At 40.9% G+C, this 15,758-nt stretch overlaps 1 protein-coding gene across 13 annotated transcripts in view; it reads right to left on the reverse strand.

The window, feature by feature from the left end:
• Positions 1–15,758, reverse strand: part of LRRFIP1 (LRR binding FLII interacting protein 1) — a 121,957-nt gene that overhangs the window by 19,224 nt on the left and 86,975 nt on the right. For 11 of the 13 annotated variants that reach the window (XM_054171952.1, XM_054171972.1, XM_054171945.1 and 8 more), the window contains 4 exons: positions 12,551–12,628; positions 4,128–4,160; positions 3,242–3,367; positions 990–1,061 (listed from right to left, as the gene is read on the reverse strand). In XM_054171952.1, the coding sequence (XP_054027927.1) occupies positions 990–1,061; positions 3,242–3,367; positions 4,128–4,160; positions 12,551–12,628 (309 nt within the window). The remainder of the gene's footprint in view (positions 1–989; positions 1,062–3,241; positions 3,368–4,127; positions 4,161–12,550; positions 12,629–15,758) is intronic. The other 2 variants (XM_054171957.1, XM_054171966.1) reach the window with 1 other exon arrangement.

Below are 15,758 nucleotides of genomic sequence, written 5' to 3' on the forward strand. Positions count from 1 at the left end.
GTAGGTGCTGCACTACTCCTTCAGCACACTACTTTTTGTTTTCTTAGCATCAAGCAGTGCAGCTTGGGTACAAATCACCACAAAAGGGAATCTAAGGGACACAAATTGAAAAATTACCTACATTTTTAATGCAGTGTGATTATTTTGCAGCACAGTCAACAGGGAAAGCCCCAAAACCCCAGATTTTACAGACATTTCTCCATTGACAACCCAACACGACGGCATCTTCCCCTGTCACAGCTCTGAGCTGATGACACAGTCAGCAATGTTGATTAGTCTTGTCTTTTATTATATGCCTGGGTGTGTACATACATATTTACAAGACTGCCTTTACCAAAAAAATGCAGTTTGTGTTGCTGCTCACTTATGAGGTAGTGGTATGCAGATGCACAATTTAGCTGTTGTGCCAAAATCAGTTTCTGGCCTCATGGAAATGGTAAGTGCTTCTTTAGTGCCAACTGTGTGAGCACTCACTCTTCACATAACAAGCTTTGTTACATGGAGTTTTGTTACAAGTACTGTTTAAGAGTGTCTTCTGTCACCTAAATATGAAACCAAAATGATAGTCACCACCTCACATGCACAGCTTTCTCAAGGCATGCTGGGCTTCACTGAAACAAAAACACAAGCTTTTAAACTCTTATTTGTCATAGCATTGTAGGTAATGACTACTAGTTCATCTTCCAAAATTGGGAGGATGAGAAAACTATAAAAAAACCCCTAATAATTTTCGTTTGGTAGCCAAATGATTACCATCTCAAAACAACAAAGGTAACATGCAACAGTCATCAGCATCCTTTGGGTTAACATTTGGAAGCATTTCTCACCACAATCAATGGAGGTCAGAACAGTTAATGAAATGCTTTTCACACAGTTTACAATCCCTCCCAGAAGAGAAGCATGCAAGGTCAGTTCTAGGGCTCACACTAACTCTCTGAATGTTTAGCTGGTGTTAATAATCACACTCCCGGTGTGCAGTAAACCAGTACCTTCATTTCTTTCAGTCCCTGCATGTATCTGCCTTCTACATCCTGAATCTGGTCCTTTAACTCATAGATATCCTGAAGGAAATGGTGAGAAAGTTGCATGATGCCACTGAAACTAACTGACAAATGCATAGCTGAGAGGGAAAAACAAAGTACTTAAAACTTTTATTTAAGTATTACTACCACACAGGTTAAGGTGTCTGATCCTAATCCAAAATCTTGCGGGATGACAAAATTTCTTGGTTAGACATTTATAATAATTCTGCTCTCCTTGACTGGAGAAAATGGCATCTTCAATGGTAAGGACAAGATGCAGACCCAGCACTAAAGCCTCCAACCCAGCCACATAGCCCTTACCTACCTCTTTCCCTGACTATCACCCTCTTTGGGGAATTCTGGAATTAAGGGCTGCCAAAGCAATCCTGAAATCCAGGCTATACTAGAGGTGTAGGAAAGACTGTATGAAAAACATCCATCACATTAAATTTAATTGCCAGTCCTGTTTCACAGTCTCTCTCCTCTTCTGTCCTTGGTCACCAGAAAAGGGCTATCTTTCAGCTGGTTTACAGAGCTGAAACATGGACAGACCTGCCTGTAGCTTAGGCCTTAACAGAAATTCCAGATGTTTTAACTTGCTATAATTTCAGAAGAGTTGAAAGTTGTTTGCATGGAAGTTAAAAGTGTTCAGATTCCACATTTTAAAACAGTTTTCACAATGGAGCATTAAAAGACCACAAAAAACAATTTAGCTGTGGACTCCTCCAGCCAGCATGCAGTGATAGAAGTGACAGAATTGCAGAACTCTTTGCTAGTCAAACATGTCCAACTTGATGGAATCATGGATTACAAAATACAGCCATCTCCCCAAAGGAGCATCCAGCAAGTCCCATCACTGTGCTATACTCTCTACAACTACCTGAAGGGAGGTTGTAGACAGACGGATGTTGGTCTCTTCTCCCAGGCAAGCAGTACCAGAACAAGAGGACACAGTCTCAGGCTGCGCCAGGGGAGATTCAGGCTGGATGTTAGAAAAAAGTTCTATACAGAAAGAGTGATTGCACATTGGAATGGGCTGCCTGGGGAGGTGGTGGAGTCGCCATCACTGGAGGTTTTTAGGAGAAGACTTGACGGGGTACTTGGTGCTGTGGGTTAGTTGCTTAGGCGGTGTTGGATTGGTTGATGGGTTGGACGCGATGATCTTGAAGGTCTCTTCCAACCTGGTTTATTCTATGTATTCTATTCTATTCTATGTATTTTATACTGAGATCACTTCTACTTCATCAGGTTAGGATGAGATGTGTCTCTCTGTTATGATCAGTCTGATAGGACCTCACACAAATATTTCTGCAATAGAGAGATGCTGCTGGGGAGCTAGTGTCTAAAATTCATAGAATGGTTTGCGTTGGAAGGCACCTTGACAATCGTCTAGTTCCATTCCCCCCGGCATTGTCAGGGACACCCTCCACTGAACTAGATTGTTCAAGGCCTCATCCAGCCTGTCCTTGAAAACCTCAGGGAGGAGGCATCCACAACCTCCCTGGGCAACCTGTTTCACTGTCTCACCACTCTTATTGTAAAGAATTTCTTCCCAGTATATAGTCTAAACCTACCCTCCTCGCTTTTCATTTGCAGCACACAATTCATTGTGGCAGAACTGCCAAAAGGGGGAGACAAGAGAGTTTCATTTTGGGAAAGAAGTCTAAAGCATATTTTATAATATCCTCAGAATTATATGAATCTATTTAATAATAACATGAAGGAAATTCCTAGGTAGTATTAGTCTGTAGGTCCCAGACAATTAATTCCAATTTCTATATGGGAGAAGGTGGCATCTTCTCCCAGGTAACAAGCAATAGGATGAGAGGAAACAGTCTGAAGTTGTGCCAGAGAAGGCTTAGACTAGGTGTTAAGAAAAAGTTCTTTATTGAAAGAGTGGTTAAGCACTGGAACGGGCTGCCCAGGGAAGTGGTGGAATAATCATCCCTGGAAGTGTTAAAAAAGCTTGTAAATGTGGCACTTAAGGGCATGGTTTAGTGATAGACTTGGGAGTGTCAGATTAACAGTCAGACTTGATGATCTTGGAGGTCTTTCCCAACCTTAATGATCCTATAGTCAGTCATGGGAATATCATCACCACTTTCAAGTAATCTTATAGGTTATGAGTTTGTCAAATGCAGCATATAAAAATATTCTGATCCAAAGAGGCGTTGTTAAGAAACAGATTCTAATTTATGCTAGTTTTAAGTATTTCTTACCTTAATTTCTCTAATAGATGCCTCTGTGTCAGCTGAGATGGAGGTATCCCCACTGCCTCTTCGTGAGGAAGTCCCACCCAGAGAAGCTAAGGTGGCTGCTGACAAACTTGAAACAGTGCGTGCTCCCTACGACGACCACAGAGGTAGAAACGGTTATCAGCTTTTTTTCTAGGTATGTGGTGTGTTTGTAGTTTGGTTTTTGAAGGATGTACTGTTTGGTTTCTTTGGGGTTTTTTTTGTTCTTTTCAAACACACACATTATACCAATCATGACACTTCTAAATCATGCAAAGAAGAAAAAATCAAAACATCAAGATTTAACAATGGAAAATAATGAGAAAAGGCTAATTGGATGTATTTAAACTCCACTGAAACTGGAGTTTGCATGGCTTAGTCTCTAACTGCAATTCTAAATCAGACTCGCAGTTAATGCATATTGTGAATGCTTCTGACTACCCTTCAAGTTCCTCTCCTTTCATGGATGTTTGTCTGTTCTGCAGCAGTAGCTGCATTAACTGTTTTACTGTAGTAAGGGCTCTGCATTAAGCCAATTTCTCAGTACTGTGGTATCCACCTCTCTTGTTCTTTATTTATTTTTATGTAATACTGTAATTAAAATCTTATAAACAAAGCCAGTGTTCACGTGGTTTAGCCTAAAGCAATTTCAGCAAGCTGTTATTGAAGGTCAACTACTTAACCTCTGAATAACCATAGTGGTTTACAAATCTGTCTTTAAAAATGTAATAGTAGAGGGCTTGAGTAATTCAAAGTTTTGCCCCACAGTGGATTTTCTAGGTGGTTTCTGTGCACTCTCAGCAAGTTCTACCTACCAAGAAGAACATAAAGAAAGTTCTATTGGCAGAATAATTCAGAAGCTCCTTCTTACCTTCTCGAAGTCTTTTTCTGGCCTTTCCTCAATCTGTAAAACAAAAATGTAGAAGGAATTATTATATAATAAAAGGGAAAGTGAAAGCAGTAGGATATCAGAAAGGGAATTCTTGTAAAAGGCTTTCCATTAGCAATTTTTATCCATTCAAAGAGCAGCCAGCTTACTCAGACCAGTGGCATCCTTGCTGGCATCTCAGGGGACATGGCTGGACAGTACACTTACCAATTTTTCAGCACTACATTATTAAGTGTAATATACTTACTAACAAACCCCCTTTATTTAGTCTATCAAATATGACACAAATACTTTTCTCCCCCCACATATTCACAATGTCTTAGATATGAAGACAGCTCTCAGTCTAGAGTTAACAATGCAAGAATACAAAGACCTACATGGGCATGAACTTAAAGCTCCAGGTATCTTTACCTGGACATATAAATAGTTGTCAGCACAGCAGCTGTATACATATGCAGCTACTCCTATTTACTTTAGAACAAGCTACAGATATGCCTCAAATGAACCCCAAATAGCCATTTACTTAAGTAAATGAATTCCAGCCCAAGAAAACTTCTTGACATCACTCTTTTGTAACGGACCTTAATGCAAAAATAGGCTGCCTCTGTAGCCTGCCAATGCGTCATCCCCCATTCCACAAAGCAAGATACCAAGTTTGACTTGTACTGGGTCTGCACTGCTCCCTAAGGAACAAGAGGTGGAGGGGTGGGGGTGGGGGTGGAGGGAATAATCCAAAGCTCTAGACCTCTGCTAAGTATGTCTGCTCAAGACAAAAGGTGACTGGCTTCAAGCAAAGGTCCAAGTAAGGATGAGACTACAAAAACTGACCCTCAAGTCAAATACCAGGTTACAGGTTCAAAGTCTAAATAAACAGCTCTTTCATGGTTTCAGTACTTCACTGGAATGTATTCATTCAAAAGAGAGATCCTGTGCTAAATCTAGTCTAAAAGAAACAAAACAGAGCCAAAGAAGCATTGAGGAGTACAAAAAATTGTGATGGATAGGGGCAGCTTAAATGCTTAAAACAAAGTTACAGAGCAAACCCCACATCAAACCTGAGTAGCATCTTTTTTTACCTTGATGGCAACCATCCTATCAACTTTTTCCTGCTCTGAAACCAAACAAAATATACAAGTTCACAAGGGCAGAAATTTAAAACTCAAGTGTTTTGTCATTATTCACTATTGGCAGGGGTGTGTGTGTGTGAGGAGTACATTCCACAGCTTTTTACACTGACAACACATCTCATATCAGAAATTCTCTGTTACTAGCAGACAAAGGTTTCAAAGTAAAATAAGCCAGACTTGAAATACTAGAAATAAACTTTGAAAAGACACTGAATAGACAAAGTACTCAGGGGGAAACAGATACAAAAACCTGTGAATTTGGATGCAGTAAGAGAAGGTTACTAATGAAGGCAGATACTTCAGACTGACAAGATGGACTGACTTTTGCAAACAGCCTATTATTTGCATGCCAGACAGTCCCAAGTGGTGGACTTGGCAGCCTTCTAGTTGGGCTGAACACTACTTTGTTGTTTATCAAGACAATTGTGGCAGTGTAAATACTGGCATTTTACCAAAGTTTAGTGCACACAGACACAAATCTACCTCCAGAAATTTGCATACGGCCTTTTATGAAGTCTACCTTCTGGGTTCAGGGCACATCTCAAAAGTGTTATTTTCCTCTAAGCCATTTGCAGAATGTTCTTCATTTGCTGAAGCCATGTGCAATCTCAGTTTTTAATAGGATGAAGAATGGAGCAAATATTAATATTCTGTTTTCATGATGCATCACATGAGTCAAATAAAGGCTTCCATTTACAAAGGGGAAAATGTTGAAGACAATGTGGTGAGAGATGTGCATGTGGTGTACATTTCTAATGCAAGCACTCATAACCACACCTGTGAAAGTTGCTACACACTTATTGCAAAACAATCTTTAACAATTCTCTAAGGTGGCATAATCTTTTAATAATTAAAGCTATTGAGTAACTTCTGAAATTGAGGTGGCTTAAAAAACAAATACAGGTGATTTCATTTTCCCTAGTGATGCTCATGCACATCTGTTTGGTGCCATGAACAGAATACTTCGAGCATTTTCTCCTCAGAATTGTTAATTACCACTGCCAATTTAATGGAATTATCACCATCTACAAATTCAATCTGTTTTGAGAAAATCCCATTCCTCACTCTTCAAATAGTGTCCCTTTCATTACAAAGATGCCTCCTGCTACACAACACTTTGCTAAGCTAAAAATCAGTCTGAAACAAGCAGCATCTCATTTTATGGTTGTGTCAGTGATACACCCAAAGCTGTGAAGAGCTCCTTGTAGAAAGACAGAAGTCTATTTTAGGTTAATCTTCTATACAGTTTTTTCATTCTGCTCATCTCTAGATGAATGTATTCACAGTATCACTCCCTCATCAAGATAAATCGTGCCTTCCAGCAGCAGTCAGCCACCAGAGGGAACTCCAGGTTGCTTTCAGCATTCACCCGGTCTTTAGCAAGCTTTTTGGCATTTGATCCAGTAAGAAATCAAATAGAGAAAGGTCAGAAGAGAATGTTTATTTTTATTTGAAGCTGCACAAAAATTCTTGCCCAGAATAGTTACCTTCCATACTGCCATTCAGTAAAGATTACTGCAATGATGAAACAGAATGAAAACAGCCTCTCCACCTTCCCACTACTACACTCAGGCTCGCTTTTCATACAGATATACTGGCTTTGGGATTTTTCCACATACAAATATAAAGGATTAACAGAACACATGCTGAAGAAGAGATCTAAGGAGGAATTCACCTCATGATACCAGACCTTTAATTTCTAGCACCTTGCACCATTTTTTAATGTCTGCAATGGAACAGCTCTGTCTCTAATCAGGGATTACCTTCCTGTTCGCCACCAATTTGGGTAATTTGTACTTTAGTGCATAAAAAAGCAGGAAAAGGAAGTAATTTTCGGAGGAGCTCCAGCACACACATCTTTGTTTTGGCAAAGGGAATAGGTTGCTCTCTGCACAATAAGCACAGTGAGATCAGAGTTCAGCCTCTTCTGACAGATTTCCGAATAAATCCAGGGCCATGTTACAAAAATGTCAGCAGTATCAGAGGCTTACTGCAGCTGGAAACTTAACAAGAGCAAAATCATCCCACAAGTCTGTACATGGATATATTGCCTGTTTTTTATTGACAATAAAAACATCATACTAAAATGTTTGGAAAAGTACTTCTCTCCATTCTGCAGTCAGCTAGCAGGCTAACTCTTGAAGCTCATTATCAGCACCTAGTGCTCAGGGCAAAATTAGAGCCCCTGCACCATTATCACAGTGCATCCAAGAAGATGACTTTTCAACACCTACTGAAAAGACTAGAGCCCCTGGGACAGTAAAAACATTAGATCCCAGCTACAACTACAGAGGACTTTAAACCAATGGAAGAAATTAAGTCAAAATTTCCAGCTTCCAGCCTCCTAACCAAAGGGTAGTGAAGAAGGGAAATCTGAAAGGCTTGCTGCAGACCACGCTCAGGTATGAGAAAAATTTCAGCCTGTTCAGTATGTGGCTGACACTGCTCAGCTTCATCTAAGATCTTGCACTTAGATCAGCTTCCTCAACATTTCTTGGTTTTTTTCCTTCCCCTTGTATGACAAATCAAATTAAGATAATTTCCTGCTCTTAAAGTAGTACAGCACAGTTCAAAATGGAAATAATGCCCACACTGAAGAAAACAGCATGGTATCTACAACAACTGGAATCAAACCCCAGAAGTACTGAAGTAATTATAACCCCTCCTACAAACCCCATCTTACCAGTCTGGTCAGCTGGGCTTGGGCTGGCAGCAGCACAGAGAGCTCCTGCGTGGTTTTCCAATGTGAGCCACCTTAACACCAGCAATTAGCAATAAGCTTTTAAAAGTCAGCAGGGGAAAACCAGTGCTGAACTTTGTCAGATCTAAAGTGGATTTGTCAGAAGTATCCTCACTCAGGAATGAGTGTTATGCCAAACGTCATTGCTTAAACAAACTTATCAGGCTCTGAAATGCAAGTTAGCACTGCAGCAAATCCTCACCCCAGAGGGGCTGAAAGCACACCCAGACTGTCAGTGGCCAGGTTAGGAGACAAGCCTACCCTAAATCTTCAAGTGTAGCGAAGGCAAAGCTTGAGCACACTGATAACTGTTCCATGAAAATTAAGACTGACTTTCTTAATTATTTTTTTTCTGTGAGGACATGATAAGCTTCTTCAAATGGTGGTGGGGGGACGCTATTCACCAATGTGCATTAATGTATTGCCTGAGGACTGCATACTCCCTCCAGGGCACTTGAGAAGCATGCCTAAAAACAATAATAGCAAACTTCATATGGATATGGTGAATTCTTAAATTTAAATACGAAGACAAATAAACATTCCTGTTGCGTTTAAGTAAGCTCCTGGCTTTTGGTGTGTTACAAACGTGATGACACAAACGAGAACACAAGTTGGCAAAGCCATGTGCCGCAGGAAAACTACTGTTGCTTTTCGAGAACTGTTTAACGAACAGCAATAGAAGGGGGAAACAAAGTTCAGTTCTGAGAAACAGATTTAAGGGCTAAAGTGACGAGATAGTGGACGCTTCAATTTCAAAAGGCAATCATTCTCCATTCTTAATGCAACATGTTACTTCTCATGACAGTGAGACTTGGGAACAGTTTAGTTTTGGTTTTCTGCCTAGTAACACCCATAGTCATAAGAAAAATCATATTTAACTTCAGTGTTAAGCACTCATGATTACAGCACGTGGATTTTGTAAACTATCACACTCTTGAGCGACATAAGCATGCTAGAAACTCAGCTTTTCAACCCACAGGTACTCCCCTTTCCTTCCTCCTCCACCAGCCAATTGAAAAATAAACTTTGAATCAGATCTTTATGTCTGTAAATGCCAGAGGACACTTTAAAGGCAGGGAAAATCTCCATTTTGGGGGATAGGAATATTCAAAACCACTTCTAATGTAGACTACCCATACAGATAAAAACAACCACTTTTTCCCCTCTCACAAGTTATCACCATCATCCATGGAAATCTTTATTCTTCCTTTAGGGAGTCCAAGCAGATGACATTTCAGGACTGAACAAGTAAAAGCAATACACTGCTAAGCCTGCTGAGAAGACAGGGCTTTATTTCAACATCTTTACTGCCTGGATCAAGTATACAGCTGGAAATGTTATCAAAATACCTTAAAACCTCTGTTAGTAAAAGGGAAGGCCAGTGATTCCTTATTGTGATTTAAAGGAAAAGGGATTGTCTGTTTAATACAGAAAAAAGGGGGAAAAAAAGCCCCTGTGTCATAACTGGAACTTTAACATAAAAGTTACCCCATTAACAAGGCTTGAGCTGCCTTGCATTAGCAGAAGCAAAGCCCCTGCAGTGGTCCCTTTTAGACCTACAGCAATAACTCCCAGCTCTTCTTCAAGGCCACAAACATAACGGAAGCTCTTCACACCCTGCAATAAAGCACTAATTAAAAAGAAAAAGAAATTGAAATGTGCCCATTATCTCCTTGCAGGGCAGATTCAGCTTGGCACCTCTCCATGTCGGTGCTGACACAGCTAACCATCCCCAGCCACTTGCATACAAACAGTCCCAAGTGTCAGCAGAGCAGGAAAAGACAAAAAATCCCCTACAGCTCCCAGAAGGGGCAAGCTGCACTCTGTGATTACTGTAAACAACTTACACAAATGACTCAGACTGCATACAAGAAAGACATAAAGGAAAGCAAGATGAATGTATGGCAACCAAATTCTTAACACTTTAAGAACTTTATAGTGGAATTCTGAGTGTTGGTTTTTTTTTTTTCCTTGCTTTGGGGATAATTAAAATTCAGTTTGCAAAGCCATTCAAAAAGTATTACTAATGTAAGATATATACTTCAAGAACTCAGAGCTCAGGGATTCAGATTCAAGGACTATTCAAGGAATAAGCTGCCCAAGGAAATGGAGGAGTTAGCATCCCTGGAGGTGTTCAAACACCATGCACACTTGATACTTTGGGACATGGTTTAGTGGTCATGATAGTGTTGGTTTGACAGTTGGATTTGATGATCTTATGCAACCTTAATGATTCTATGACAGATAATCATAATGATGAAATACATTTCTGATTAAAATCCTTTTTCTTTAACAAAAAAAAAAATTATAAATTGTAGAAAGTGGATGTTTGTTCCCTTGTTTTTAAGAAACAGCAATACTTCTGAGCACATAGCTCTCTTCTGTCAGTTCTGTTTTCTTTTGCTTCAACCAGTTTATTCAGCTCTTTCTCACTCTGAAGGAGAGCTCAGTGAAAAAAAACAAAACAGAATACCAAATTAACCAGGTTGGAAAAGACCTTTGAGATCATCAAGTCCAACCTATCACCCAACACCATCTAATCAACTAAACCATGGCACTGAGTGCCTCATCCAGTCTCTTGTTAAACACTTCCAGTGATGGTGACTCCACCACCTCCCTGGGCAGCCCATTCCAACGGCAAATCACTCTTTCTGTGAAGAATGTGTTCCTAACATCCAGCTTAAATCTCCCCTGGCACAGCTTGAGACTGTGTGTGATGGTCAAATGACCTGTCTGTTCCCTGCCTGATGACAAGAAGTAACCCTATATGGACAGTTGAGGTACCTTTCCCACTAGGATGCAGATGCACTGCACTACTGTACTAACTGAGAGAAAAACCCTGCAGAGCACCGACTTTCACATGACAGGCTGCCTTTGAAGGGGGAAGCAGCGTGATAGGGGCCATCAAACACAAAGCAATTCCTTCCTGCAGACTGTGGGGGTTTACTGAAGAGGAACGCTCCAAACACGTCATAGTTTACCATGTTGCAAGCTGTGGTAGCTTCTTTGACTACCCTTTTTAATTAGTCCTTAAGGCAACATTTACAGCAGTTAAGTTTAAGGCCTCAGCAAAGTAACAAAGGCAATAGGATGTTATGACTAAAGAAGCACATTGTGTGTGTCAATTTATAGTATCAGCCTTCACATCTCTTAGTATCTTGAGGATGTGGTAAGTAATATATGACAGATCCCAGAAGAACGAGTGCATGAAAACCTCCCTAGCAGGAATGCTTCCATGAGGCAAAGTCAGCTTACTGAAACTTCACACAACACTTCAGAACTCACTCTCTGTGGAAGATTAATTTTGTTACAGACTAATGTAAGCTGTACATTTCCTCTAAGTGACATACTACTGCACTCTGCCAGTCTCACCAGCTACTTGCTCTGAAATTAAGCAGGAGAGAAAGTGAGAGTTGTAAACACCTAAACAGAACAATCACAAAGAGAAAGCAATATGCATATGAAAAAACAGAAGACAATTATATGTGTAAAAAGCAGGGGAAGAAATCTTGTATTGATCAACTATAGTTGCCTTTGGCATTTAAGGCTTTCAGTCCGTGACTGCTTGGGGAGGTCATGATACTAGACATTCTGGGTACACACATAAGCCTCTAGTACCTCACCATGCTAAAGACTCTGCAGTGACCAGTCACCTACAGTCCTACAGATATGTTCAGATCCAACCTCTGGATAGCCCTGCAGCTTTGCAGCAAACACACTATCAACATCCTGCTCAATGCAGTGCAACTACACTACTTGAATGCTGCAGTGAGATTAGGGTTTCCTGCTTTTAATAATCAAAGGAGATGTGACATTAGCATCAACAACCCAGCCTTCTACACAATGCCCCTGCCAATGTGCTCTATGCCCAACTCTGAAAAAATCACAGAATTGTCAGGGCTGGAAGGGACCCCAACGACCATCTAGTTCCAACCCTCATGCCATGGGCAGGGACACCCTCCACTAGATCAGGCTGTCCAGAGCCACATCCAGCCTCTCCTTAAAAACATCCAGGGATGGAGTTTCCACCACCTCCCTGGGCAACCTGTTCCAGCATCTCACCACCCTCATAGCGAAGAACTTCTTCCTCATGTCTAATCTCAATCTACCCCCCTCTAGCTTGGGAGCATTCCCCCTAGTCCTATCATTACCCAACGCCCTAGAAAGTCCTTCACCAGCTTTCTTGTAAGTCCCCTTCAGATATTGGAAGGCACAACTAACTCAGCCTGTCCTCATAGAAGAGGTGCTCTAGCCTCTCATCATCATTGTCATGGCCCTGTCATGTGACTTGAAAGTGTAATTCCTATTCTAAAACCACATATATCTGCATAGAAACTACTTCAGTTCTGTAACTTCCCATCTGGTTCACCTGTTCTTTCTCTTAAGTGTTGTCTAGAATGTCCCATTAATAGCATAAGGAACAGTCTCATAAGAGACAGTGACCTCTTTGTATGAAAAGAAAAAGAAAAGAAAAAAAAGACCCTGAAGAACAGAGGAATTAAACAGTTCAGGGAGAAAGAAAAATAGGAAGAGCTCACCACTGGACTGGCCCGAGCAGAGCTGGCTCTTGACGATGCCCGAGATCCCGAACCAAGGTAACAGCTGTACTCAGAAGGCTGCCACAGGGAAACCAAGAACAGCAAGCAGAGAAAAAAGAAATGCATTAGAACTAGGAAGGGAAGCGAGAGAGGATTCAGAGCAATACATCAGCAGTTAGTTAGGAAAACGGTGACATGCAGCTGGACAAAGGAACAGCAGTGAAAGTCAGAGAACAGACATCTCAACTGGTACTGTACAAATTAAGGCAAGCAGTAATTCCAGTTGATGGGCCAAGCAGATTTTGATTCAGTTCTTAGAACAACAGGATGCTTTCTTTATACAGCTCAAGATACCAGCCACAAGTAAACATCTCTATACAAAAGGCTCAATCCTACTACTTCTTAAGAGCTCTGAGGTTCTCTGGTAAGCCTTTTCCCCTATGCTTCTAACATTGTATGCAGATAAAATGAATCCATGTTCCACAGGCCAAAGCAAGAAACATCCATTTATGCAGTGATTAAAGTGAAAACTGAGACTATCTCAGAGACTGAGATCTCTCCTGCTTTTCCAGCACCTGCAGTTCTCATCTCCTGCCAAAGAAAGTATTTTTGTCCTTAAAAGCAAACATCTAACTAGTGATGCAGAACAACAGGGCTGACTTGTTGCTGATGAGGACAAATAATGTGTCTATGCTGCTGTATTTCCAGAGGTTACAATGCAGTGCAAGTAGAGAAGGGAAATGAAAGTTTAAAGTGTTGGGGAAACAGAACTAAAACTTACACTGGGACTGCAGTTTAGACTTAATTCCCTCTGTTTTCACAGATTTCAGTGTAGCAGCTTCACAGTCAACCTTGTATGTAGGTGTATTTTATAGATAGGCATACAGGTATATATGTAAAAGGGAGTTTTGATACATTCAGAACATAAAGGAATTACAGAAGCCTGAGGTTTATCAGATATGGTATCTTTCCTACTGCAAACATGGCCTTTGTAAAAGGGCACTCGAGTCTGTCAACTTTCACGTGCAAAAGCTTGTACCAGTGCAAGGCCAGAGACAGCTGAGGGACTGGAACAAGCATTAGGAGCTGCTCCTCTCAGCAGCTCAGACAATGCTGCCAATGACCTTTGTGAGTTTATTTTATAGGCACTTAAGCCTGTTTCTCAGGTACAAAACCCACTAAAGAATTAGCCTACTTTTGAGCTACCTGTACTCTGTCATTTTCTAAGATTTCTTCTGTTAAGTTACCTGGCCACTGCAGGAGTGCCCTGGACTCCTCAACTACACAGACAGCCTGGTCTTCACCAAGCTACTGGAGGACTGTTTCAGCATTACTCATGCTAACAAAGTGACACAGTATTAAATAAAAATTAAGCTTATAATACTAATAAATGCTAAGAGGGTAATGCTGGAAATAACCCCAGCTACAGTACAACCATAAGCTTAGTTGCTAACCACAAAGTATTACTGTCTAAGGCACACAGCCATCAGCAAGCCTGAGAAGCAGGGCAGAATGTGACCAAGCTGTGTCCTCAGATGTCTTACATGAAGTGACACTGGCTTCATACACCTGAACTATTGAGTGCCATTTCAGAGATGAGAATATGCAAAACTGAGCTGCACAGTTTACAAAACTTTTCAAGCACAGCCCTTTCAATTCCTAAGTAAAAAAAAAAAAGCCACCAAAGTAAGCATTTAGATTTTGTTTTCTTATTACGTAGTTCTAGCACAGAAGCCTTGTGTCATCACTGGTGGTTTATGCCTAAGGATGTTAAGGATGTTAAATAAACCTAAAACACATGACAAGGAAAAAGAATATAAATTGCTGAGGGGTCCCATATTATTGGAACCTATTTATTCTGCAGGACAGAACATGGAAGCAAGTGTCACTTGTTTAGCTGGCTAAGACCAAGTGAGGCCTTGCCCCCTGCACTCCCATGTCACCTGATCATCCAAAAACATTCTTTGGGAACAGCTACCCAAATGGTCTACCCTCTACACGTTAAAAGTGCTATGAGGTTTGGAGACCTTAAGATAACCACAGCTAACTGCAACTGTGACAAAGCCATTCCCTTTGAAGCAGAAAGCTTGTAATTCAACTCTCATTAATACAGGCAACTGTGCAACAGGAACTGGAAGGGCTGGGTTATACCCAGGCTTCCAAATATCTGTGGCACAGGGTGGCATGGGGATGGAGGAAGGGGAACAATCACTGGCCTCTTATTCAGTGTTCACTGCTCAAGCTATTAACAAAGATCTGTCAACAGCATTTGGGCTCAGAGCCCACTGTAAATGATTTCTCCCAAGAGCAGAAGTTTATCATCTGGAACTCTGAGAGACTTAGCTCAAACAAAAGAAGGTATCTTGTACAAAGGGCTGTCAGCCTGTACCACTGGCCCACTGCAGGTTTAGTGGCAAATTCACTAAACTGCTCTCACAGCAATCCAAATGGATAAATATCGATACATTTTCCAGGGCAGCCAAATGAAGAAAAGGCACAATTGTGAGACAAAAAGTAACTTGCATCTTAGCATCAGTAGCAACCAGATACACAGCCAAACTAGTGAACTAGTGTGAGTGCAAAGGGATGGAATAGCCCATTAAAAATAAGCAATTGCTTAGTAAACATCCTTGAAAGGTTTCCTGCTCCAAGCTAGTGAAGTAGTAACTTTTAAGGTTCAATTAACATTAATGCTTTGTCTTGAGGCTTTTGTTATGGTGTTAGGTGTTGTCTTTTTTCATTGTGGGTACTTTTTTGTTTATTTGGGTTTTCTGGTAATCAGTGAAGGAGTTCAGTGAGAGAACAAGCAATGGGTCCACAGAGCAGAGTATTAAAAAAAAAAAAAAAAGAGACTGGTCTTCCCCCTGCCCCAGGAAGACACAAGAGCAGCAGAGGCCCATCTGAGAAGAGATGAAGGCATTTTGTGCCTTCTGATCTGTAAACCTAGTCCTGCAGCTTCTCTTTCAAAAGGAAACAGTTTATATCATCATTCCTTATATTGTCTCTCCCCATCAATGACAGAGCCCTCCACCCACAGGAGCACACGCGAGGAGAAGATCTCGTCACAAGCTGCCTGAGACATCAATATGGATATAAATCCTAGAAACAAAGCCAAGCACATCATGCATTCACAAAAATCCCTTACTCCATGCTAGCAGGGAAGTGCTAATGATGTAACACTGGGAAAGTGCTTGTTGTGCTTTGTTGG

The sequence above is a fragment of the Dryobates pubescens genome, chromosome 2 (assembly GCF_014839835.1).
Source record: "Dryobates pubescens isolate bDryPub1 chromosome 2, bDryPub1.pri, whole genome shotgun sequence".
Classification (NCBI taxonomy): Eukaryota; Metazoa; Chordata; class Aves; order Piciformes; family Picidae; genus Dryobates; species Dryobates pubescens.